The sequence below is a fragment of the Somniosus microcephalus genome, chromosome 2 (genome assembly GCF_052327205.1).
Source record: "Somniosus microcephalus isolate GS21.2 chromosome 2, FLI_Smic_1.0, whole genome shotgun sequence".
In the NCBI taxonomy this organism is placed as follows: domain Eukaryota; kingdom Metazoa; phylum Chordata; class Chondrichthyes; order Squaliformes; family Somniosidae; genus Somniosus; species Somniosus microcephalus.
The window spans coordinates 88,490,401-88,518,026 of record NC_140988.1 but is presented as its reverse complement, the minus strand read 5'-3'; the positions used below and the strand labels follow the sequence as shown (position 1 = coordinate 88,518,026).

Here is a 27,626-nt window from a genome sequence, read left to right as displayed (position 1 = left end):
CTGCCAGTGGCGTGAAGAACGTGGGGACGTCATGACGTCAGCTTAGAGAACTTTCCAGCAATCTTCGACTACCTGGCATCTTGAACGAACGTATTTTGATTTCCTCCTTGTAACATCCAGCAAACTTCGTTGTTATTAAATTCCAGTCTTTTAATCCATCGAGTTGAGCTGAATTATTTAGTTAGGAACCTCCGTTCCTACAGAACCAACCTCTCCAACACTGTTACAACACCGACCCCAGCCCCTGACTTTCTCTGTGGTTTAGTTCCCCTCCAATTCCTGTTGTCCTACCTTCACGCCTGGCTCCTAAGTTGGAGGCCCAGCGGTTTGCTGCTGCAGAACGGATGCTTGAGGGGAGGAAGCCTCGCTGAACTTCACCATTGGTACAGCCGCTGATTCGCCAAGCGCTGCTCCTCTTGGTTCTAAAAACTAAAGTGGAGGGTTTGAGGAATCAACACCTGGGACATGGCCTGACCTATTAGTCTCAGTGATGACAGAGCCATTGTTCCAAATTAAACTCACTCTGCTCATCTACAGCAAAAGCCTGTTGTGCTCCCAACACAACAATGGTTGTGCTTGGAAACTTGGGGGGCTAAATTGGATAGCCTCCGAAAATGGGTGCGGGACTCACAATGCGCGATTAACCCGCGCCTGTTGCTTCCGATGCAAGCAGCACTTAAAGCTAACCTGCACTATTAAAGCCAACCTGCACCTCTTAAAGGGGAGGTGCATTCTGACTGGAGCAAGTGCTGGAACTCTTTGTGAAGGAGACTTTGAGCAGGAAGAAGACTGAATAATGGCGCAACAGGGGAGAGAGCATGCTCCAAGGTTCTCCGACGCTGCACTGGAGGCCTTGGTGTAGGAGGTGGACTAGAGGAGAGAGATCCTTTATCCACCGGAGGCCCTCCAGATAAACTCTGCAAAGGCAGTGGGAGCAGATAGCCGTGGCAGTCAATGTAAGGAGTTAAGCCCTGAAGACCTGGATGCAGTGCTGTAAAAAGTTCAATGACCTCACACGGGTGGTCAAGGTCAGTAAATGCATCTTCAAATGCCGTACCCCACTAACTGTAACACTAGCCTCACACACTGCTCAATGCACCACACCCCCATCACTCACCTACCAACAATCTCTATCAAGCAGGACTCATACCTCACCCTCACAGACTTAGCACTGCTGCATGTCTCACACTCATATCTCACAGCTTTCACACACTGTCAGCTATTCAACCATGACAGCCACATCACCCAAACACATTGCAGCACACTCACTGACATACTTCCCTCTCTCTTGCAGGAAAAGTTGGCACATAACCGGAGGCAGCAGGAACTAACCGGCGCGGGGACAGTCATGCCTGCATGACCTTACCCCAATGGAGGAGATGGTGGTCGCCATCATTGGAGCGGCCATTGCTGAGGCCATGGCCAGCGGCAGGGCTGAAACCATAGAAGATGATGGTATCCTCATACCTAATCCTCCTTCTCACATCCCACTTCCCCCTCATCCCACAATGTTAAGATTAGCCATGATCTCATTGAATGGCGGAGCAGGCTCAAAGGGCAGAATGTCCTACTCCTGCTCCTAATTCTTATGTTCTCATGTCTTTTGATTTAAAAGCTGCAGATGGTGTAAGGATGCACTTCTTACTTTCCCCCCACCTCCCCGCACTGCAACCCTACCCATGTGCCTTTCTCCTTTCAGATGCCCAAGAACTGTGACCTGGCCAGGTAGTGGTGGAACAGCAACAGGTGGAAGAGAAAGATGGCAGTGATGATGAAGACACAGCACTGTCACTCGATTTCACACTCGCAGCCACCAGCTCAGATACAGACACGCCGCATAATTTAGAGGATAGCTTCAATGCGGGATTTGCACGTGGTGAGACACCGGGCACGAGTGGCCTGCAGTCAGGGCATAGCGAAAGGGCAGCGCAGGTGCCAGCTCGCCGGAGGGCGAGGTCGCACACGAGTTCTGCTTCACAGGACTCAGATGAGCACTTCGATGGGGCAGCCTACAGAAGAAGGCTGATGGGTATGCACAATGAAATGCTTGTTGCATTGGCAGGTCTGCCAGAAAGTCTGCATGCAATTTCAAGGAGCATGGCAGAGTCCAGCACCAGCATCACACAGGGTTTTGTGAAGGGCTTGGAGCCCATCCTTTCTAGCATGGAAGTGGTGGCCAACTCCATTCGCACACTTGTGGACCCAACCATGATGCAGCAGCTGATGGTCGATGTCTCAGCTTCCATTGCAGCACAAGCAGAAGCCACCCAACATTTGGGTACTGTGGAAGCTCAGACTGAAGTCATGCAAGCTCAGACTGCTGCCATCGTGGCTACAGTTACTCTGCATACTTCCAGTGCACACTCACTGTGCCCTCGCTAACGCATTACCCAAGATGGCATCCGGTGCGGCCCATGCCACATTTTGGAACCAAAACGATGCTCGTAGTGCCCAAACAATGGGCACTATGGAGCGGAATTTTGAGGCCTAGGTTTCCAAACACCAAGAGATCACAAAAAGACCACTTCCTTTCAACCTTTGCCATTCAGGCCCACTTGGCTTGCCCATTCCAGCTTCAGATCCTCAAGCTCCACCTCCCTCCCTTGAAATCTCTGACCTTGGATACTAGAGCCTTCTGTGCTATCACCAGGCTCGTACCCTCCAGATACGTCGTAGTTGCAACGGTTTCTGCACTTGCCAGGATACAGATCCCCATTGTCATTTGAAGAAAGACCAGCTCAGGTCACAAAACAAAGGCTCTCCCAGACCAGGCCCCACTCCCACTTTGTTCACTCCCAGGCAGGGCTAAAATCCTGCATGATCCCTCTCTGTTTTTCTAGCCCAGATCCCCTACTTTTGGCTGTGTGACAAGGTTTTAAAAATGTAAAAGGTACAGATTTAGGAACATATGTGAAAGGCACACACACAGAGTGAAAAACCTACCAAAAGAGAAAGGAGACAAAGAGAAAGGTAGAATCTCAGAAAGAATGGGAAACCTGGTAGACACAGGGACACAGCGATGATGAGAAAAAGTCTGTGAAAACCATTGAGAGCGGAAGGAAGACAGAGTGGGAGAGAAAATGAATTAGCAAGACATGTAGAGAGACAGGTACAGAGAGAGAGGCACAATTATCGTCTTTAGCTGTGGTGGTGAGTAATGCCATGAGAAATCTGTTAGTATTAAAAGGACTCAATAAGATTTTCTTTATCTGGGTACTATTTATTCCAGGTACTGTTCATGTCTTTATTTTTACTTTATCTTGGTGACTATTTCCCTATTATTGTTTCCTTTTCCCTTTTGGTTTTCATTGTCAGCTGGGAGAGCAGAGTGGCCCAAGCTCAACAGGAAGGATAATCATACCTTCCCTGTGGTGTCTGATAATTGTTCTAAAGTGGAGTGTGTTGGAAACCGTCAACCAAACTCCCAGAAGATACAAGCTAACAGCATAACATTTCTGCTCAATTCAGCATGAGTGACACTAACACAGCACTGACGCACGAGGTGTTAAAGAATAGATATTTCAGAAAGTGTAAGTGCACTGAGAGGGGTGAGGAACAAAGGAATTGCACTAAAATAACAACAGAAAATGCTGGAAAAACTCAGCAGGTCAGGCAACATCTGTGGAGAGAAATTTGAGTTGACGTTTCGGGTTTGACCCTTCGCAGCTAGGCTGTTTTAGGCTTAGACATATTGTCAGAGAAATGTTGGCACACTCTACATTATGTTAGTGCCACTGGGGGAGTGCTTGATGCCACTGACTGTAAAGTGAACAATAACCTGACATTAGCACCTTGCTACACTAAGTCAAAAGTAAATGACCAAAACAGGGTGATGGTCACTGAGTACTGGGTTTGAGCCACCAATTCCATAGACAGTGAGGTCCCAACCTTGACAAAGACACTGGGACATGTGCAGAGTGCAAACGGGAAACTACCCCATAGGAAAGAAAAGGAAACTTCAAACCTCCCAGCCCCAATCAGATATATAGCTGCACACGGCGTTAACAGGGGTCTGGGAGCAGGTTACGTGTCCATCCTGTGAAGAGACTTAAAAATAGGAGAGAATGACTGACTGTAAAATGTTGCTCAGAATAAAATGAACAAAGGAAAGATTGGAACCAATGTTTAACAGCAGTTGTTGCTAGGATTTCAGTAAAAGTGTAATGGTGGACATTGTTGCCTAGCATGTGAAGCACTTGCTTTGTGTCACGTTTTTAATTTATATTTGTTTCTCTTGATTAGTTTTCCTTTTACTTTTGTCTTATTTGGTTTAACTCCCTTACCTCTCTTTCCAACAACATCTCCAAGGTCAGAGGACAGTTTGCTGCTGATCGAGATGACATTTACCTGTACTCTGAGCAAGAATGAAACCATTTGATAATCATCACATTTGTAGAGTGGTTTCATTCTCGGTGAGAAGTATGGAAAATCCTGCCTCCATTAATATTAAACAGACTCTCTTGACCTGCAGCAGTAGCGAGAAACCGAGAGATAATAGAATAGAGTGTATTGGCAATGTTGACCAATTGATCCTTAAATTCCACTGTGGGCTACAAGTCTATTGACATTAACACGCTAATCTGAAATTCTTTGCTCCACTATTTTAGTAGAGGCATTAACCTGTTTAAAATAAATGACTAATGTCTCTGCTAAAATAGCAGAGAGAAATTTTAGATCAGCACATTAAGCATTCATACACCAGTATCCCACAGAATAATTTCAGGGCCATACCAAGTTAGGTGCTTAATGAAACTTGTAACAACTGTGGTAACACATGGTATCAGCGTTGTCTTTTAAATTTAGAGAATCATTTAAAAGTAATGGATTAGGGGGCTGGCTGGTGCAAAGAGCTAGTTTTAAAGTAACGCAGGCAGGAATTTAACAGTAATGAGCCAGAATTTGCTGTCATAATAATAGTGAGCCTAATGGCGCTTGCTATTATTTGTGCACAAATGGTACTGTACTGGCACACTGAAGGCGGTGTTGGACTTCGTCGTCGACGTCTGCCCTTGTTGACAGTAGGCTCCCGAGGTATGGCAAGTGGTCCACGTTGTCCAAGGCCTTGTCGTGGATTTTGATAATCGGGGGGCAGCACTGTGTGGCGGGGGCAGGTTGGTAGAGGACCTTTGTCTTACGGATGTTTAGTGTAAGGCCCATGCTCTCGTACGCTTCAGTGAAGGTGTTGATGATAGTTTGGAGTTCGACCTCCGAGTGAGCGCAGACGCAAGCATCGTCTGCATACAGTGCAACCTTCAGTCGCCTGAGGAAGAGAGTGTTTGAAGACCAGGACCTCAAACCCGGCACTAAGCTCATGGTCTACAGGGCAGCAGTGATACCCGCCCTGCTGTATGCCTCAGAGACATGGACCATGTACAGCAGGCACCTCAAAGCACTGGAGAGGTACCACCAACGCTGCCTCCGCAAGATCCTGCAAATCCATTGGCAGGATAGGCGCACCAATGTCAGTGTTCTTGCTCAGGCCAAAATCCCCAGCATCGAAGCTTTGACCACGCTCAATCAGCTCCGATGGATGGGTCACATTGTCTGCATGCCCGATATGAGACTCCCAAAACAAGTGCTCTACTCGGAGCTCCGGCACGGCAAGCGAGCCCCAGGTGAGCAGAGGAAACGCTTCAAGGACACCCTCAAAGCCTCCTTGAAAAAGTGTAACTTCCCCACCGACACCTGGGAATCCCTGGCCCAAGACCGCACAAAGTGGAGGAGAAGCATCCGGGAAGGCGCTGAACACCTCGAGTCTCTTTGCCGGGAGCAAGCAGAAGCCAAGCGCAAACAACGGAAGGAGTGCAAGTCAACCCAAGCACCCCACCCACCCGCCCCTTCAACCATTGTCTGCCCCACCTGTGACAGAGACTGTAGGTCTCGCATTGGACTAATCAGTCACCTGCGAACTCATTTTTAATGTGGAAGCAAGTCATCCTCGGTTCCGAGGGACTGACTAAGAAGAAGACAAATGGTACAGCAACTTCAGGCGAGGAGCAGATGAGCCATTAAACTCAAAAATCCAAAAGTTGCTGTCCGAACTGCGCCACTCCGCCATTAGCTTCGCGAAAACGGTATCTCGCTGTCTGCGTCATTATTGAAATGCATTGAATGGTGTGAAGTTGCTGTATTTGTAGATACAAACTAAACTTGCCACAGAAAGTTAAGTCTTGACATTTCAAGTGTAAGTTCCCTTTTAACGATGTGATAATTGTTAATTATTGCCAATCAACGTCTCTCGCACTGAAAATTAACTAATCAGTGTGTACTGTCATTCTTTCTGGTTTTAATTGTTGGAGATTTTAATAATGTAAAATTTAAAATGTTTACTTTATTTTACTTTTCCTTTCTGTCTCTTTTTCTTTCCCTCTCAATGCAATCTTTCTTTCCCTTTCGTTATTTCTCTTTCTGTCCCTGATTTGACATTGAATTCCCCCATTCTAATTTACACCTCAATCTCAGTCCTTATGCTTTTATTTTCACAATCCTTCAGTCTCATTGGTTAAGGAGATGCACTGGTGCTTGCCGTGTTCACTCAGGTCCCTGATGCCCAGTTTCCCTCACTGCGACGTTATCAGCTCACATTTTCAGTAACTTTTACAACCATTTCATTTATGTTACCCTATAGCTGCTGTCCTGTACATTATAGGATATATTAAATATCTGCAAAATGAAAATAAAAACATGCATACACAAATTACACAGCTAAGCTTTACAGACCTGATACAGACAGACTTTCAGCCATGTAAAAAATTTACAAACCTAAACGAACAAGGGACGTCTAACTAACGGCAGATGCCATTTGATGCCCTGCTACAGCAAATTATGGCCCATTGTGTTAACCAGTGCTATAAAATAGTACAAAGGAAAGTTAACTGCCTGATATTCACAGATGCACACTTTACAACAGAGGTTGCTGGGTATTGACTAGGAGTGGAAATCATGTCCGATTTTGTTTTCCCTTTCCTGCCCAGAAACAAGAGTAGAAATTACTATTGGCAATATTAGTCAATAAATGCTTCACACATTCATCCTTTGTCTGCTATTTCAGCAGATACATTAGCATATTTTAAATAAACTAGTGACTGACTGACTGACTGTGTTACAATAGCAGCTTTAGATTTATCAACTAACATGATCATTGCTCACAAAAAGCTGGGATGATCTCCTGTCATTCAATGGCTTCTTCTCTGCTCTTTCCTCAGTAAAACGGTTTACTTCAAGGTGCTCCAGTACAATCACCCCACCTACCAATCACTTTTGGCACATAGCATTACATGGTTGTAAAGTTACCCTTAACCACAAAAATAATTCTCTCTCTCTTTGTGCTTCTTCCAGTGGGAAAAGCTGCAGATGTCAACAAGTGAGAGGAGGAAGATTGTCTGCTCTGTCACCTTCCACATTGTTGCGATCACATGTGTTGTGTGGTCTTTGTATGTCCTGATAGACCGAACAGCAGAGGAGATCAAACAGGGTAATGACAATGGTAAGATGAAGTAATGTAGGAATGTGCCCTCTTACCATAGAAACCTGCACTAATGCGTAAAAGAGACGAAAAATCATATGGAATCAACATTAGTGGATTTGGTTGAGACAACCTTCCAGAAATTATTTCAAAACCCAAGAAAATTCTTGTTGGATCACATAGCATAATCCATAGATGTCATGGTTATGATGTCAATACACTGCAGGCTATATGAAAACCCTTGCTGTTAATGGTAAGTCTGAAGAATTTCAGCAAACTGAGGAATAGTCCCACTTGTTTGTACATCAGCACAGATCACAGTTGCAACAATTGCATGATACTGTTCATCTGAAAAATTCTCACAACTCGAGTTAATGCGGAATGTTTTCTTAGAATCAAACCTCTCATGTTTTGATGTGTGTGTAACTACAATCCCTGCACATTCCTTCCGGCCCTGCAGACAATGGTGGCAGTTTCAAAAAAAAGTGCCACTACTCCTTAGAGAATTTTGATCATTTCTAATAACTAATTTCATTAATATAAAGATTTCATCTAGCTTACTGCTAGTAGGGACTAGATTTTCTACCATCTGACTATGAATGGACAGAAACCTCACTACAATCATTTACTAAAAGTTTATTTCCTCGGGGTAGTTGTCCAAGTTTGCGATGGTGGTGGGGAGTCTCACCTGTCAGCAGTGCATATCAGGAGATGATGGGCCGTGTGCCGATGATTTCCTGATATGCGCGACTGAACTCTTAAAATTACCCATTTAGTTATCATGTTCTGCGAGTTTGTATGAGGTCCTCACGTCAGTCCTGTTTAATAAACCACAGATTATTTGCATGTGTTTCATATCCCATTTATATTGCACTTGAAACAAAGTGATTCCAAATGCATGGGGCATGCATTTCAACAGAGGCGGATCAACGCATGGGCCAATGGGGCCCGTGGCCAAGGGCACCAACCAAATACGGGGCCCCGTGCAAAGATGGGGCCCCCGGTGTTTTAATGGATCGGGGAGAAGGGGTTGTGTGAGAGGTGCAGAAAGTCTCCAAATGTTCTTGGTGCCCAGGACCTCAATTCACAATCCAGCCCTGCATTTCAAGCAGTCCCAGTGCTGATCTTATTTAGCATCATTAACTGAAACACTGCTATTGTGCAGTTACTGTAATTGAAAAGAAAGCAGAGGGTTTTGCACCCATACTACCTGCTACACACTCAGAGAGACCTCCATTTGCCAGCAATAATAAGTGAGTTATGTTTAGTGTCTACCTTCTAAAACCAAAAATTCTTACAGAAAAATATCTATTCAATTGGTACACAGATAATCAGTTTTAAGTCTTTGCGAAAAATGCACCAGCAGAGAATAGTTTTTCATCATTCATGAATGGAGTGACACTGACTGCTGCAGCATGCACTCTCTAAGGATGGAGGAAGATTAAAATTAAATTAAATGCACTTTTAGTTTTTCCAATCATAAATTATAAATTTTTTAATTCACTTTTACTTTTCAGTAAATGCTTTATTAATTAGAACAGCTCCAAACAGGCTGGCTGTAACGAGCACACAGACAGCCACAAATTGAGGTCAATTTTACCTCGCCTGCTTTTTCTTTTGTTGAAGGTCAATGTAACGAAGATGGTGTGGGGTGTATAATGTGCGGCCGATCCACAACCACCCATTTTTCACCCCCACCAAAAGCTAAAATGATCCCTTTTCACGCACTAAACAAGTGCACAGGCTCAGTTTCCAATACATGGTGGCTGGTTTTCACGTACTGGTGTACGTAAATCAGTTCTAAATGGCTAAGAATTGGTGCATTATCTGCCTGAAAGGTAGGGGGTAATTTTGACTTTGGGTGATGGTGTCAGCCTATTTCCACAATTATTCTTAGATCCGGGTGCAGATTTGGGCAATTGCAGGGAGCACACAAGTGGCGAAAGAGGAAAATTGTGTGTAAGTGACATTCAAAGGGATGGCAAAATGTCACAATACGGTGACAAAAATTCTAAAAGTCTTTAGAAAGACTCAAAATGCATCTCAAGGTTTTAGCAATATTTGCCACGGCTGAAGAGGCATGGTCAGTGGGATGTCACTCTACTTACACATTGCCAGTGGTCATCTAAGCCACTATAGCCATATGCTGGCCCACAAGCTGATTCATGCTGTTCAGGGGAGGGGGTGCCCAATATCCCCCCCCCCCTCCCTAAGAAATGCAATTTTGTGGCCCCTTGGTCTCCTTTTGTAAGGAGGTTGATAATATCATTAATAAAGAAAAACTAATGTTATCTTGTTTCCAGGAGCCCTGGCTGCTTCCCTAGCCTGGTCCTCTGTTCCCAGTGGGACCCACTGACGCTCTTCAGGACGGCAGTATGCCCCATCCCATTTGGTATACGAGCCTCCAAACTTAACACCTGATCCTTTCGAGGTCAAAGAAGCGGGAACTCCCAACATAGAGAGGCTTTGCCCATGGTCCTGTCCACTTTGCGTCAGTGGCCTTGTTTAGGGTGGGCAGAGGCTCCATCCCCAAACTAGGTGACTGGCAACTCTACCTGGGACTCATCGTTGCACGGTCTCGGCTGAATTTGTGGTCGTTACACTTGACTCTCCGCTGGAATTATTGCAGTAGTCCAACGCTATTTCAGGGCCATGTTACATAGCACAGGGCAGTTACACTGACTGTAACAGATATACATATAGCCAGCAAGAACAAAGTCCCATGATGTTCATTCAGAAAATAACTTAGCAGTATTTATATTTGATAATTGAAAAGAAAACTTTGATGCGGAAAAAAAATGAAGAAAAAAATATGATTGTGATGATAATGGATAAACATTGTGGCTTTTTTTTAATAGGTGTTCTAGAATGGCCTTTTTGGACAAAATTGGTGGTGGTAGCCATTGGATTTACAGGAGGCCTCGTTTTCATGTATGTGCAGTGCAAAGTCTACTTTCAACTGTGGCGAAGGCTAAAAGCATATAACAGGGTCATCTTTGTACAGAACTGCCCAGACATTGGCAAGAAGATTGATGACAAGAACACTTCAAATAGTCAAAGCTCTGGAAACAGAGACAGTGTAACTGTGCCAGTGTCACAGACAGAAACAACCTTACAGAGGGCACCAGAGGTGCAGGTTGGTATCCCTGAAGTTGCACCAGTGTGATGTGTGTTTCTGATGTTCATTTGAAGAACTGCACATATTCTTGGAAATCAGATCCTTTCAGAAGTATACTACGAATTAGCAGGATTAACGATTGTGCAGTCCTTTTCGAAACCCTACAGGATGTAAGGAAAAACATACATGATCAGCAGAAGAACAACATGTCGCTGTCTGTGGAAATGAACTATTTAGTGGTGTGTATCAGTGGTATCGGACATGGTACAAATGACGCAGTCAGCATTACAAAGAATGTGTGCAATGTCGTAATTAGGAATTTGTGGAGGAGAAGCACTTTTTAATTTTACAGCTTTTATGATAAAATATTTTGCTATAGTTAGGGTCTATTTTGAAATGTTAATCTTGGGAAACCAGTCTTTCAGTGGTGTAATTTTTGTGGTTTAACCATCTAGGCTTAGTACACCTAAGCAAAGTAATTCTCTCTGATGAAATGTGTTGCACAGTGTACATTAGTTAGTGAGGTGACGATGAATGCCAAGATTGACATTTCTTGTTGGTTTCTAACACACCGATATTCACTTTGGCTTCAGGCTGCATTGTGCTAAATGGCCAGTGATGTAATCAATCCTTTAAGAAACACCCATCTTCAAGTTATTATTGCAGTTAGGTCATAGCTTTTTTTTTTACATTTAACTGTTCAAACAGTAAATTCTGGTGAAGGTCTAATAGTGTGCTCGGTGTGGAATCTGGGGGCTGTACTCAAAAAATCAGTGCGAATCCTCCTTTAGGGAATCCTACAACTAATTTAAATAATGTTGGGTGCATTATAGTCCATCGATAATGGTTCCCTTAGAAACTCATGTGAACTCAAAGGACTCATGTTTTATGCAAAATAGAACACGGCTACATCTACTATGGGGAGGCAGACTTTAATCAGCATGGTGTTTTGATGTGATGAGTTAGCTTGTCACCATGTTAGTCCATCAATATTAGCAATGGAAGAGCCAAGAAAGGTGACTGCTGCATCCAAACAACTACTCTACAGTACCACTGGGAAATAACCAAGATAGGGTTTCATCAGCACACAGTTCTAAAATAGGTACTAATATGCAGACTTCCCCAGAGAATTCAGAATATACAAAGAAAATGGCTAAACTTTGATAATCCACTTGCCTTGTTAATAGTGATCTTTTTAACAAAGTGCATTGTGGTGTTAGTCATTTACACCTGTCAGTCACATTATACCCTTATAGAATCGTACTTTCACCTAAAGCAATGCTCCAGACTAAGGGCCCTTGGCTTTGCGCCACAGAGTATGTTATATGGTCAGCAAGCCCCACGCGTCCTGACGTACTTACCTACAGGTAATAGGTCACCAAAGAATCTGCTCGAGTTACCGCTGCCTGGCTTGTGTATTATTGTTATTATACTGTGCTTGGTTTGTGCACCTGTAGAGAATGGAGGCTTATGCTTCATTGACTTGTCTGATCTGTCTGGGGCTGGAAGGGGCGTCAATCGTAGTATTAAAAAATGTGTGGTCAAATGTTTCTCCACCTTTTAGCATAAGTGCTTTTAAAGCATGGGATCAAACTATACTGGTACTGGTATCTAACAGAAATATAGAATGTTGGCTGCCACTTCTTGCAGAATTGCATATCAATGTTTCAAACTTCATAACAACTCTGCTTAATCCTAAGCTTTGATGTGCTGTTGGGAGAAAATATGTAGGTGCAATAATTTAATGAATGTACTTCCTACAGCTGGTCCAATAATATTACAAAAATAAACCCTGGAAGACTTGTAGGTATCCCTATGCCTTTTGCATTGAAATGTAATTGATAAATCAGTCCAGAGAGAGCTTTTCTTCCCCCTCAGTACAGTTTCTCCCATGGTTAGCCTTAGATTTAGGCCACATGAGATTCCTGAGTGTTTACACATCTCAATTTGTCATACTGCTTACACTACAAGCGTTGCAGGGTACCTCCTTTCCCCTTTCTTACACCAACAGCTCACGTCATATTTTTAGACTCCTTAAGACAATTCAGCCACCGTAAAGTTGTGTGATTTTAGCCAAAATATACAAGAGACAATATAATAGAATGTGTGAAAATTGTATTTTTGATAATGCATTTTCCCCCATTTTGTTTATGGGAATTGGGATGACTCCCTCCCCACGCCACCGCCCCCCCCCCCCCCGACCGCCCCGCAAGTTTTAGGTTGTGAGTGGGGCTCATCTCTTGTAAACTGCAATATTAAGTAAATAGTGCGCACTCCACTTTGGCATCGTGATAGGGGTTCTTCATTCCAATAGGACATTCTAAGCGTTAGACCTTTGGCTGTTGGTTTTAGACAACAGGATAATGTGGCTGCATTTCAAGGAGGCTTTGCCATACGAGTCATCTGTCCATAAAAGTATTTAAGCACAGAGGGCTTTAAACATTATACAGAGGGTGCACAACTATTAAGATTGTCAGATCTTTCAATATATTTACCTTTTTTGGTATTTGAACAAATTGTGAGAAGATTGGTTTTTCATTGGAGCTCAATTTTACTAATTACACAAACGTCTTCATTCAGATATTGCACATACTAACATTGTGAACAACTTTTGCCCATCCCATTTCTATATTTCATAACCAGAATTGACTTTCTGTGTAGTTTTTATTTTGTCCAATTCTTTAGAAAAAAATGGGTATTATGTCTTTGTGAAGTAATTGTATATTTAAGATAGAAAATCAATGAAACCTAATGAAATTATTTAAATATTATGTTTGTGCAATATATTTATAAAATAAAAGAAAAATCAATGCCTGTGCGATTATTATTGATACAAAATCCATGTTATCAGTGATTTAAAACTTCACTCTGTTTAAAAATCAACAGAATCCAACAAGATCCTCCTCAATGTTTTGGTTATTGTCATGCAAAGAAACTCAAATACAGGGCATTTGGTTTCTTCTACCCAAATGGCATGGTAATGTGCAGGAACAATTATGTGTCATCTCAAGGGGGCCGGATTACAATGGGGAGGAAGTTTTGTTTCAGTTGTATGGAGCCTTCAAGTTGTATAGACTCCATCTGAAGTACTGTGTTCAGTGCTGGGTACCGCACCTCAGGAAGGATATATTGGCCTTTGAGGAGGCACAGCGCAGATTCACCAGGGGTTAGAGGGTTAAATTATGTGGATATGTTTCATAAACTTGGCTTGAATTCCCTTGAGTATAGAAGATTGAGGGATGATCTGATCGAGGTGCTTAAAATGATAAACATCTTAAAAGGATTCAATAGGGTAGCTAGAGATTTTATTTCCTCTAATGGGGGAATCAAGAACGAGGAGACAAATCTTAAAATTACAGCTAGGTCATTTAGGAGGGAAATCAGGAAGCACTTTTACACACAAAGGGGAATAGAATACTGGATTCTCTCCCCCAACAGGCTGTTGGTGTCAATTGGAACACTCCAAGATGGAGATCGCTAGATTTTTATGCAAGTATATCAAGGGATTTAGAGCTAAAGCGGGCAAATGACATTGAGATCAATGATGATGAGGCTGGCCCTGATCCTCTCTCCCACCCCTGTCCCCCCAGCAAACCCCGGCCGATTTCCCCCCCCCACCCCTGTGATCCCCGGCCGACCCCGCGATCCTCGTCCGGCTCCTCCACCCCACGATCCTCATCCAACACCCCCGCCCCAGAATCCCCGGCCGAACCCGCGATCCTCGTCCGACCCCCCCCTTCCCGTCCCGCGATCTCATTGAATGGCAGAGCAGGCTCGAGGGGCTGAATGGCCTACTCCTGTTCCTATGTTTCTATGAAAGTGATTGGCCAGAATTTTCTCCAGGGGGGCGGGAGGCCTCGGAGGCGGGCAGGAGGCCGGGTTTCCCACAGGCCCTGTTGACTTTAACGGCAGGGCCTAATATGAATGTGAGACCTCAGATCCTCACTCACAGCCAGCCAGATTGAGAGGCTGGCTGGCTGCGGGCGGGTAGGCCTCAGAAGCGAGGGGCCGGTCCGGAGGAGGGATCACGGGAGGGGGAGATCGGCAATCGGTCAATGATCGGGGGGAGGGGAGAGAGAGGATCGGGGGTGTGGGGGAGAGGATCGGCCAGGGATCAAGGCAAGGGTGTCAGCTAGGGATCGCGCGCGGGGCGGGGGTCGGCCGGGGATCGCGGGGCGGGGTGGTCGGCCGGGGATCGCGGCGTGGGGGGGGGGTCGGCCGGGGATCGTGGGGCCGGGGGGTCTGACGAGGATCGCGGGGTCGGCCGGGGATCACGGGGTGGGGAGGTCGGCCGAGGATCGCGGGGCGGGGTGGTCGGCCAGGGATCACGGGGCCAGGGGGGTCTGACGAGGATTGCGGGGCAGGGGGGATCGCGGGGTTCGGACGAGGATCGCGGGGCGGGGGGATCGGACGAGGATCGCGGGGCGGGGGGATCGGACGAGGATCGCGGGGTCGGCCGGGGATCGCGGGGTGGGGGGTGATCGCGGGGTTCGGACGAGGATCGTGGGGCGGGGGGATCGGACGAGGATCGCGGGGTCGGCCGGGGATCGCGGGGTGGGGGGTGATCGCGGGGTTCGGACGAGGATCGCTGGGTTCGAACGAGGATCGCGAGGCGGGGGGATCGGACGAGGATCACAGGGTGGGGGGTGATCGCGGGGTTCAGACGAGGATCGCGGGGTCGGCAGGGGATCGTGGGGCGTGGGGGATGATCGCAGGGTTCGGGCGAGGATCGTGGGGCGGGGGGATCGGACGAGGATCGCGGGGTCGGCCGGGGATCGCGGTGTTCGGACGAGGACCATGGGGCGGGGGGATCGGACGAGGATCGCGGGGTCGGCCAGGGATCACAGGGGTGGGGGGGGGGAAGCGGCCGGGGTTTGCTGGGGGAGGGGCGGGGGTGAGAGAGAGTATCGGGGCCGGCCTCATCATCGTCGTCGGTGAGATGGGTGGTAGGCCTCATGGTGAGGATCTGAGGCCTGGGGGCAGGGGTGATCGGAGGCCTCGTGGGGGATCTCCGATCACGGAGGTGAGTATGTTCGTGACCCTGAATCCAGGAGGAAGGTATAAACCCACTTACTTTCTGGATGCAGCAGTCCCCGCTTCTGTTTAACTGCCGGGTTTCACGAATTGTGTGAAACCCGTCCACAGGCAGTTAAACACAAAATGGAGGGGTTAGTGGAGGCTTCCAGCCTCATTACAATATTTAAATTAAGGTACCGCCCCCTGCCCCCACCCCCATCCCGCCGCTGGCAAAACCGGAAGTGGGCGGGTTGGAGGCAGGATCAGGTTGAGAATCCCATTTTTAACAATTTAACTGCCCTCAAACTCCAAACCCACCCTTTTTTTTTAGGGGAAAATTCCAGCCATTGTGTCTGTGTATAAGATATTTAATTGCTATCAGTCTTTACTACTGTGAAAAGGTAAGTCATTACTACTTATAACTATGTTGAAAATGGACAAGAGAAAGTTATCAGCACTGTTGCTATTGCACATTTAAAAAGTGCATAGCAATTAGATGTGAAAGTTACGGAAGGTAAGAATAGAATTGCATCAAGCTCACTTGAATAAGTTGGTAAATTAAATAGAATAAATTTACTGAGCTCAGTTCAACAGAATGAGCAGCCAAATTAAATAGTATTATTCAGTCAGCAAATACTGGTGATTGAGCACATGATGTTTTGGTGTTAAAAAATCTTTGGCCCTGAAAGTTTGCTGCGGGATGCCATCATACAAACACTATATAAATGTGAAATTCGGAGGTTTAGCTCCAGCCGTTAAGGTCACTTTTGTTGAAAAATTGGCGTCTGCCTCGCTTCCGCCCGCTTCCAGCGGGTCCCGCAGTGGCTGCCATTTTGGGGAGGTCGGTAGCACTGCCATTGCCTGCGTCGCTCCAGATATTTAGGTGAGGCAGATCGTGATGTCAATGAGTGTGCATTGCTGATTTGACACATGATCTGACATATTGTGGCGGCAGCAGCAAGAGCAGCCCTGGGTGGAGACTGAGCGTGGAGACCGAGGAGTTAACGAGCGGGGAGAGAGAGCGGCCCAGACACACCGGCGGCAGAAGCGAGAGCGGCCCTGGGTGGAGACTGCATGCGGAGACCGAGGAGTTAACGAGTGGGAGAGAGAGCGCGGCCCAGACACACCAGTTGGGGATGGCATTAAATGGGAAATTAGAGACACATGCAATAAGGGCAAAGCAGTTATCATGGGTGACTTTAATCTACATATAGATTGGGCTAACCAAATTAGTAACAATACTGTGGAGGAGGAATTCCTAGAGTGTATACAGGATGGCTTCCTGGACCAATATGTCGAGGAACCAACTAGAGATCAGGCCATCTTAGACTGGGTATTATGTAATGAGAAAGAATTAATTAGCAATCTTGTTGTGCGAGGCACCTTGGGGAGGAGTGATCATAATATGATAGAATTCTTCATTAAGATGGAGAGTGAAGTAGTTGACTCAAGAGACTAGGGTCCTGAATTTAAATAAAGGAAACTATGACAGAATGAGGCGCGAGTTGGCTAGGATTGATTGGGGAACGTTACTTAAAGGGTTGGCGGTGGATAGGCAATGGCAAACATTTAAAGATCACGTGGATGAACTGCAGAAGTTTTTCATCAGTGTTTGGCATAAAAATAAAACAAAAAAGGTGACTCAACCGTGGCTGAGGGAAATTAGGGATAGCATAAGATCCAAGGAGAGGACATATAATTTGGCCAGAAAAAGCAGCAAACCTGAGGATTGGGAGCAGTTTAGGATTCAGCAAAGGAGGACAAAGGGATTAATTAAGAGGGGGGAAATAGATTAGGAGAGTAAGCTTGCAGGGAACATAAAAACTGACTGTAAAAGCTTCTATAGATATGTGGAAGAGAAAAAGATTGCTGAAGTCAAGCGTAGGTCCCTTGCAGTCAGAATCAGGGGAATTTATAATGGGGAACAAAGAAATGGCATACCAATTAAATACACATACTTTGGTTCTGTCTTCACAAAGGAGGACACAAATAACCTCCCAAAGATGTCAGGGAACATAACGTCTAATCAGAGGGAGGAATTGACTGAAATCAGTATTTGTAGGGAAATGGTGTTAGGGAAATTGATGGGATTAAAGGCCGATAATCCCCAGGGCCTGATAAGCTACATCCTAGGTTACTTAAGGAAGTGGCCCTAGAAATAGTAGATGCATTGCTGGTCATCTTCCAAAATTCTATAGACTCTGCAACAGTTCCCATGGATTGGAGGATAGCTAATGTAACCCCACCATTTAAAAATGATGGTAGAGAAAAAACGGGGAATTATAGACCGGTAAGCCTGACATCGGTAGTGGGGAAAATGCTAGAGTCCATTATAAAAGATGTAATAGCAGAGCACTTGGAAAACAGTGACAGGATCGGACAAAGTCAACATGGATTTACAAAAGGTAAATCATGCTTGACTAATCTATTGGAATTTTTTGAGGATGTAACTGATAGAATAGATATGGGAGAACCAGTGGTTGTGGTGTATTTGGACTTTCAGAAGGCTTTCGATAAGGTCCCGCATAAGAGATTACCGTGAAAAGTTAAAGCACATGGGATTGGGGGTAAGGTACTGTCTTGGATAGAGAACTGGTTGGCAGACAGGAAGCAAAGAGTTGGAATAAACGGGTCTTTTTCTGAGTGGCAGGCAGTGACTAGTGGGGTACCACAGGGATCGGAGCTAGGATCCCAGCTATTCACAACATATATATAAATGATCTGGACAAGGGAACTAGATGTAATAGCTCAAAGTTTGCAGACGACACAAAGCTGGGTGGGCGTGTGTGCTATGAGGAGGATGCAGAGAAACTCCAGTACGATTTGAACAGGTTGGGTGATTGGGCAGATGCATGGCAAATGCAGTATAATGTGGATAAATGCGAGGTTAGCCACTTCGGTGGCAAAAACAGAAAGACAGATTATTATCTGAACAGCAATAGATTGGGAAAAGGGGTAGTGCAACGAGACCTGGGTGTCCTTGTGCACCAGTCGCTGAAGGTAAGCATGCAGGTGCAGCAGGCAGTTAAGAAGGCAAATGATGTTGGCCTTCATAGCGAGAGGATTTGAGTACAGGAGCAAGGATGTCTTGCTGCAGTTGTACAGGGCCTTGGTGAGACCACACCTTGAGTATTGTGTGCAGTTTTGGTCGCCTTATCTGAGGAAGGATGTTCTTGCCATGGAAAGAGTGCAGCGAAGATTCACCAGACTGATACCTGGGATGGCAGGAATGATGTATGAGGAGAGATTGGGTCGATTAGGCTTATATTCGCTAGAGTTTAGAAGAATGAGAGGGGATCTCATTGAAACTTATAAAATTCTAACAGGACTAGACAGACTAGATGCAGGAAGGATGTTCCCAATGGCGGGGGAGTCCAGAACCAGGGGTCACAGTCTAAGGATAAGGAGTAAGCCATTTAGGACTGAGATGAGGAGGAATTTCTTCACCCAGAGAATGGTGAACCTGTGGAATTCTCTACCACACAGGGCAGTTGAGGCCAATTCAGTAAATATATTCAAGAAGGAGTTGGATATATTTCTTGAGGCTAAAGGGATCAAGGGATATGGGGAGAAAGCAGGGACAGGGTACTGAATTTAGATGATCAGCCATGATCTCATTAAATGACAGAGTGGGCTCGAGGGGCCGAATGGCCTACTCCTGCTCCTATCTTCTATGTTTCTATGTTTTCGATGTCAACGCTCCATGTAACGTCCTCTCCTAATCACATCCAGCTGACCATGCATTCAGCAGCAGGAAGGACCCCCCAAGTAGTGCTTTTTAAAGGGATCATGAACAACTTGAAGCTGACTTGCTTTTTGATTTCTACTGGCTCTGTCTAAGTTTGTCCAACTGTTTGGATCTTTCTAAAGTTATTTAAAGTTGCTGAGATGACAGGGAGTGTTGCTGCAAGTGGAGAATGCCTGGATGGCCTGTGGGCGCTCCGCTTCTTCCTTGAACAGAGGCCCAACCAGTCCCCTTCCACCACCTTTGCCTGGCTGAACTTGTTCTCACATTGAACAACTCACTTCCACCAAATTAAAGATGTTGCTATGGGAACCCGCATGGGTCCTAGCTATGCCTGCCTTTTAGTGGGATATGTGGAACATTCTTTGTTCCAGTCCTACTCAGGTCCTCTCCCTCACCTCTTTTTCCGATACATTGATGACTCTATTGGTGCCATTTCCTGCGCTCGCCATGAACTAGAAAATTTAATTCATTTTACTTCCAACTTTCACCCTTCCCTCACCTTCACATGGTCCATCTTCAACTCTTCCCTTCCCTTCCTCGACTTCTCTCGCTCCGTCTCTGGGGATAGGCTACTGATAAACATTCACTATAAGCCCACTGACTCCCACAGCTACCTGGACTACACTTCCTCACACCCCACTTCCTGTAAGGACTCTATTCCATTCTCCTAGTTTCTCCGTCTCCGCCGCATCTGCTCTGATGATGCCACCTTCCACACCAGTGCTTCCGACATGTCTTCCTTTTAACTCAACTGAGAATTCCCCTCTACTGTGGTTGACACGGCCCTCGACCGTGTCCGTTCTATTTCCCGCACTTCTGCTCTCACCCCTTCCCCTCCCTCCCGGAACCACGATAGGGTTCCCCTTGTCCTCACCTTTCACCCCACCAGCCTCCACATTCAATGGGTCATCCTCCGCCATTTCCGCCACATCCAGCGTGATCCCACCACCAAACACATCTTCCCCTCACCTCCCCTTTCAACATTCCGAAGGGACCGCTCCCTCAGCGACACCCTAGTCCACTCCTCTATCACCCCCAACACCCCTTCCCCTTCGCCCGGCACCTTCACGTGCACGCGCAGGAGATGCAACACATGCCCTTTTACCTCCTCCGTTCCCATTGTCCAGGGCCCCAAACACTCCTTCCAGGTGAAACAGCGATTTAATTGTACTTCATAGAGTCTTAGGGCTAGATTTTCAGTTGCTTGCGCCAGCAGTTAGCGCCTTAAGAGAAGTGATTTTCGGGCGCTATGCGTGTAGCGCCCGGGCGCAGCGCAGTTTGCGCCCCGCCCCAAATTAAGTTGCCCGTTAGCGCCGGCGCAAAGTTTAGCGCCCGCCCGGATGCGCGCGCAGAAAATGACGTCACATCCTCGTGCAACGCCCGTTGGCCGCCCCGATTGCAAACTTCAGTCGGACCGCCCCATTGTGCGGCGGGCGGCCGGAGCGTTTGGAAAAAGGAACGCAACACAACCAGCGCGGGCCCCGGGGGGCGCTAATTAAAGGGAACGTCTTCTCCAGTATAAAGGCCAGCCTTTTTTCAGAAAACAGTCTTGTGCAACGCATTTCTGGAGACACAACAAGGAGGATAGCTAACTGGTTTCAAGCAGCAAGAGCCAGGTATTTTTGGACTCAGGCCATAGCGCTGCAAGTGGCCATTTGGAAATTAGACTGTTTGCCAGGATTTGATGGGGGCTGCATGGGGTGACAACGCGCAGCTGCAGCGCCATGTCCGTAGGGCTCGCAGACGCATTGTGAGAGGGGCAGCCCTGGCTAGAGGCAGAGGGGGCTACAGGCGTCGGCCACGTAGGCCTTACCCAGTCAGGCTATACCGCCAGCAGCGCTCCTACCTAAACATGAGTGCCGCGCGATGTGTTAGAAGGCTCCGATTCCGAAAGGAGGTGATTGCAGAGATCTGCCACCTGCTTCGCCGAGATCTGCGGCCAAAGCTCAGGTGCAGGACGTCTCTGTCGGTGGAAGTGAAGGTGGCGGTGGCATTGAACTTCTATGCCACCAGCTCCTTCCAATACGCTGCTGGGGACATAGCAAACATCTCCCAGTATGGCGCGCATCGCTGCATCCGCCACGTGACCGAAGCACTGTTCAGAAGGAGAAGCCAATTCATCTCCTTCCCCATGGCCCTCGAGAGCCAGCATCAGCGCGCATTGGGATTTGCCAGACTCGGGGAATTCCCCTTGGTGCAGGGCGCCATTGACTGTACGCATGTGGCTTTGCGGGCCCCTCTGGAGCATGGCGAGCAGTATCGCAACAGGAAGGGCTACCATTCTCTGAATGTGCAGCTGGTATGTGACCACAAGCAGCGCATCATGGCAGTCAATGCCAGCTTCCCAGGCAGCAGCCACGATGCCTTTATCCTGCGGCAGAGTACTGTGCATGACATGTTCCAGGCACAGCCTCCCCCAAGAGGATGGCTCATCGGGGACAAAGGCTATCCTTTGTGCACCTGGCTCATGACCCCGCTCCGCGCGCCCAGGACCGCTGCTGAAGAGGCCTACAACGAGAGCCATCAAACCACCCACAACATCATCGAGCTAACTATTGGGGTCCTCAAGCAGCGGTTACGCTGCCTTGATCGCTCCGGAGGAGCTCTCCAGTATTCGCCGGACCGGGTCTCCCAATTTGTGGTGGTTTGCTGCATGCTACACAAACTGGCTATCCGCAGGACTCAGGCACTGCCACCTGACGTTGGACCAGCACCTCAGGAGGAGGAGCAGGAGGAGCATGAGGAGGAGGAGGAGCAGGAGTACGTTCCCAGGAGGGAGCGACCAGGGCCAAGGGCCGCACGACGCCACCTTATTACACGGTACTTCTAAGCCCCGTCAGGGAATGGCCAGGGGCCATGAGGGAAGATGAATGCAGCCGCTCCGCAAGCCCTCAGCCGGCGAAGCCAACAAACACTAAGAAGAACAACCATGGAGACTGCATGAATAAAGATAATTTTTTATTGCACAAAAATGAAAAGCCCTTCCCACATGATTCCCCAAAAACAATAAACGGGCCCCACAAAAAGCCCAACAAACGACTCACTCCCACAAACTGGGGAGGAGTCACTCTACCTTTCTTCAAACCGGGCCTCAACGTCGGCCTAACGCAAAAAATAAGCCCTCCAAAAGCACAACCATGGGCAAAATAAAGATGGCCACCGCCATATTAAAGGAAAGCTGCCCACACCCTCTACTGAGTGGCCCGCGAGGGCGAGACCTTGGCCAGCCTTTTGCCTCCCCTGCCCGGCCTGCTGCTCCTTCGCAAGCTCTGCCCAGTGGCTGCTGCGAGGCTGGGGGAAGGCGCCTGAGGCTCAGATGCCCTTCCGCCAGATGCCGCTGGGGGGCGGCCTACACGGCGTTTGGGCCTCGAGGGGCCGTCTGCTGAGTGGCGCACCTGAGCCTGGCCACCATCAGCTGCAGCCGCTTGCCCTTGACGCCCCAGTGGGGGAATGGCGGCGACGGATGGCGCAATGTGGGCCAGCTGGCGTCTGGGATGCGCTGGCTGGTGCTGTGGCGCGGTGGCACTCGGCCGGGCCCGCACTGCAGGATCCGCAGCAATCAGCCGACGGGCGGCTCGCTGGGATGGTCCAGCGCGGCGGCTGCCCTGGCGATGCCTGCCTGAGACAGCGCGTGTGGCAACAGTGAGTGCCCCTGTGGTCCTGGTGTGCGCGCGCATCACATCCGCCAGGGTCTTGACGGCATCAGTCAGCATGCGGCCACTCGCGGCAGTTGCTGCCCCGAACTCGCGCACACTGGTCGCCAGCGACTCGATGGCCTCAGGCATGCGCCCCACCACGCTCATGAGCTCCGTGTGTCGCCGGTCCGAGTCGTCGGCCATCTTATCCAGCTTCCGCACCTCCTCCGAAGTGAAGGTGTCCGGACTGGAGTCGCGACTCTCCCGCTGGGGAGGAGGGGGCCGAACTAGGGGACCCTTGCCGCGTTGGTGACGGCGAGTGTGCCGAGCAGCAGCACTCCCCTCTGATCCTTCCCCCCTTTGGGGGGAAGGCCGCGGGCCACGCGCACGGCTGCTGGGTGGCTGGACGCCACTGGTCCCAGAAGCTGCATTGCCCTGCGACAGTTCCTCCAGGCACTCGTCCAGTGAGGAGGTGTCAAGCATTTCCTCCTCTCCTGCGGGACGTGACTGTTCCCCCGAAGGTCCGGCTTGCTCCTCCTCCTCCTCCTGGTCGGAGGTGCTGTCACTGGCAGCTTCAGGGTCCTGGTCGTCACCAGCTGAAAGCAGGAATGCACAAGAGTAGCTTCAGAGTGAGGAGACGGCGTCAGCGAGGGAGTTAGGACTGGTGGGATTCAGCGCATTGGTGGGACAGTGGCAAAGGAGGTAGCTCGGATGGGCCAGTGCGACGCGAGAGGGCCAAAAGGCGAGGTCCTTACCATTGCCGGGCAGTGGAGGGTCGGATACACCGCACGCTGTGGGGACAATCACACGGGCTCCCATGAGCACACACACGCGCTCCTCCAGCCGAGTGAGCTTCTGAAGCTTGGCGCGGCCACCCCTGGCACGGGCCTGGCGATTAAACGCTACTTTAGCCTGCAAGAGAAAGGACGGGCTGTAAGTGCGCAGTGAAGCCCTGATGTAGTGTGCACTGCCTCCCATGGTGGAATAGCTTGGACAGAGTGAAGCCCTGATGTAGAGTGCACTGCCTCCCATGGTGGAATAGCTTGGACAGAGTGAAGCCCTGATGTAGTGTGCACTGCCTCCCATGGTGGAATAGCTTGGACAGAGTGAAGCCCTGATGTAGAGTGCACTGCCTCCCATGGTGGAATAGCTTGGATAGAGTGAAGCCCTGATGTAGTGTGCACTGCCTCCCATGGTGGAATAGCTTGGACAGAGTGAAGCCCTGATGTAGAGTGCACTGCCTCCCATGGTGGAATAGCTTGGACAGAGTGAAGCCCTGATGTAGAGTGCACTGCCTCCCATGGTGGAATAGCTTGGACAGAGTGAAGCCCTGATGTACTGTGCACTGCCTCCCATGGTGGAATAGCTTGGCCAAAGTGTCGAGTGCCGAATGGCCATTTGATGCTCATGACTGTCCCAATGCTGCTGGCTGAGGGCTGGCCAATAGGACTTTCAGCTCCCTTTGCCCATCATGTCAGGTGTACATGCAAGAATGAGGAGGAGACTGGAAAGGCTACTCACCTTCACAATCCTGGTCAGATCGTTGTATTTTTTACGACATTGTTTGTGGGTCCTGGGGGCCTCGCCGGTGAACGTCACCCTCTGGGCGATCTGCTTCCAGGCTTTGGTGTAGTCATGGTGGGTTGGATTCCTCCCACTCTCTGGAAACAAGATCTTGCGCCTCACCTCCAGAGCTGTGACCATTATGTCCAGATCACCCTCTGAGAAGCGCAGGGCACGCTGACGGGCCTTCTCTGGCGTTGCCATGACTCCCTGGGGCTGAGCAGCAGTGTTGAGGCCTCTTTGCAAGGCTGCAGTGTGCAGGGCGTGGCAGCAGACCAATTCGTCCCTTCCCCCTTTAACAGCTGGTCGGCACCACGGGGTCTGCTGTCAGTGCAAAAATGACCGCACCCGCGCTGCGCCCCGCCTGGGCGCTATCCCTCTGGACCGCCGGCTTAGCGCCTAAAGGTAGGAGTGGAACGCCTCTTTTAGCGCTCCACCACTCTCTTAGGGCGAAGCCACTGAACTTCCGGCAACGGGGCGCTACTTTGGGGCGGGCGCTAACTTCGGGCGGGCGCTAAGGTTAGCGCCCCAAAACTGTCTATACTGAAAATCTAGCCCATAGAGTCATAGAGTTATACAGCACGGATAGAGGCCCTTCGGCCCATCGTGTCCGCGCCGGCCATCACGCCCTGTCTAATCTAATCCCATAGCCTAATCAGTAAAAATAATGAGGAGGAGGAATTCCTTGAGTGTTTAAGGGATGGTTATCTGGATCAATATGTCGAGGAACCAACTCGGGAACAGGCTATATTGGACTGGGTACTGTGCAATGAGAAGGGACTAATCAGTAATCTTGTTGTACGGGGACCCTTGGGTCAGAGCGATCATAACATGATCGATTTCTCACTCGAAATGGAGAGCGAAGAAATTGACTCAGAGACTAAGGTCCTGAATTTAAACAAGGGGAATTATGATGCCATGAGACGGGAACTGAGTAGGTCTGATTGGACAACGTTCCTGGGAGGACTGGAGGTAGATAAACAATGGCAAACATTTAAAGATAGAATGACAAAATTGCAAAAATTGTTTATACCAATCTGGCATAAAAGGAAATCTAAAAAGGTGACTCAACCGTGGATAACAGGGGAAATTAGAGACAGCATAAAATCCAAAGATAGGGCGTATAAAATAGCCAAAAAAAGCGCCAGAGCGGAAGATTGGGAACAGTTTAAGATAGAGCAAAGGAGGGCAAAGGGCATGATCAAGAGGGGCAAAATAGCTTACGAAAACAAGCTGGCGGAAAATATAAAAACTAACTCCAAAAGCTTTTATAAATATATCAAAAGGAAAAGACTGGTGAAAACCAAAGTTGGTCCATTGCAGTCAGATACGGGGGAATATATAATGGGAAATAAGGAAATGGCAGATCAACTAAATGCATACTTTGGGTCAGTCTTTACGAAGGAAGACACAAAAAACCTCCCTGGGATATCGGGAAAAATAGGGACATTGGCAAAGGAGGAACTGACGCAAATCAATATCTCTAAGGATATGGTGTTAAGGAAGCTAAAGGGATTGAAGGTGGACAAATCCCCAGGGCCTGATAACATGCATCCTAGGGTACTGAAGGAGGTGGCCCTAGAGATAGCGGATGCACTAAGGATGATTTTTCAGAATTCATTAGACTCGGGAACAGTGCCGATGGATTGGAGGGTAGCTAACGTTACCCCACTATTCAAAAAGGGGGGTAGGGAAAAAGCAGGTAATTACAGACCTGTAAGCCTTACATCAGTTGTGGGCAAAATGCTGGAGTCCATCATTAAGGATGAAATAGCGGAGCACTTAGCAAATGGGGACAGGATAGGACAGAGTCAACATGGATTTACAAAGGGTAAATCGTGCTTGACTAATCTATTGGAATTTTTTGAGGGAGTAACTGGTAGAATAGATGGGGGAGAGCCAGTAGATGTGGTGTACCTGGACTTCCAAAAGGCCTTCGATAAGGTCCCACATAAAAGATTAGCATGGAAAATTGAGGCTCATGGGATAAAGGGGAAAGTTTTGGCGTGGATAGGGAACTGGCTGTCAGATAGAAAACAGAGAGTTGGAATAAACGGCTCATTTTCTGAATGGCAGGCAGTAACAAGTGGGGTACCACAGGGATCTGTCCTGGGCCCCCAGCTGTTCACAATTTACATTAATGACCTGGATCAGGGAGTCGGATGCAGCATTTCCAAATTTGCAGACGACACTAAACTAGGAGGGGGGGTGGGCTCAGAGGAAGAGACCAGGAAGCTCCAGAGCGATTTGGACAGACTGGGCGATTGGGCGGATAAATGGCAGATGCACTATAATGTGGACAAGTGCGAAGTTATCCACCTTGGGTGCAGGAACGGGAGGGCAAATTATTATTTAAATGGCAATAGATTGGGAGAGGGGGAAGTACAGAGAGACCTGGGTGTTCTTGTACACCAGTCACTGAAGGCGAGCATGCAGGTGCAACAGGCGGTCAAGAAGGCAAACGGTATGCTGGCCTTCATAGCAAAAGGGTTAGAATACAGGAACAGGGATACCTTGCTGCAGCTGTACAGGGCACTGGTGAGACCACACCTCGAGTACTGTGTACAGTTTTGGTCGCCTCATCTGAGGAAGGATGTTCTTGCCATGGAGGGGGTGCAGCGGCGATTCACCAGGCTGATACCAGGAATGGCGGGAATGACCTATGAGGAGAGACTATGTAGTTTAGGGATGTACACACTGGAGTTTAGAAGATTGAGAGGGGACCTCATAGAAGTGTATAAAATTCTGACAGGTCTAGACAGACTGGATGCAGAAGGAATGTTTCCCTTGGCGGGTGAGAACAGAACTAGAGGACATAATTTAAGGATAAGGGCTAAACCATTTAGGACAGAGATGAGGGGGAATTTCTTCACTCAGAGAGTGGTGAACCTGTGGAACTCATTGCCACAGAGGGCAGTGTACGCCAGCTCATTAAATATATTTAAGAGGGAATTAGATATATTTCTACGGGCAAAAGGGGTTAAGGGTTACGGAGAGAAGGCGGGGACGGGATACTGAATTAAAGGATCAGCCATGATCTCATCGAATGGCGGAGCAGGCACGAAGGGCCGAATGGCCTAC

At 48.1% G+C, this 27,626-nt stretch overlaps 1 protein-coding gene across 7 annotated transcripts in view; it reads left to right on the top strand.

The window, feature by feature from the left end:
- Nucleotides 1-13,397, top strand: part of LOC147122795 (E3 ubiquitin-protein ligase MARCHF1-like) — an 881,994-nt gene extending 868,597 nt beyond the window's left edge. For 6 of the 7 annotated variants that reach the window (XM_086010972.1, XM_086010963.1, XM_086010991.1 and 3 more), the window contains 2 exons: nt 7,339-7,486; nt 10,324-13,397. In XM_086010972.1, coding sequence (XP_085867098.1) covers nt 7,339-7,486; nt 10,324-10,631 — 456 coding nt within the window. In that variant the 3' untranslated portion in view covers nt 10,632-13,397. The remainder of the gene's footprint in view (nt 1-7,338; nt 7,487-10,323) is intronic. The other variant, XM_086010955.1, reaches the window with a different exon arrangement.
- The last annotated feature ends 14,229 nt before the right edge of the window (nt 13,398-27,626 follow it).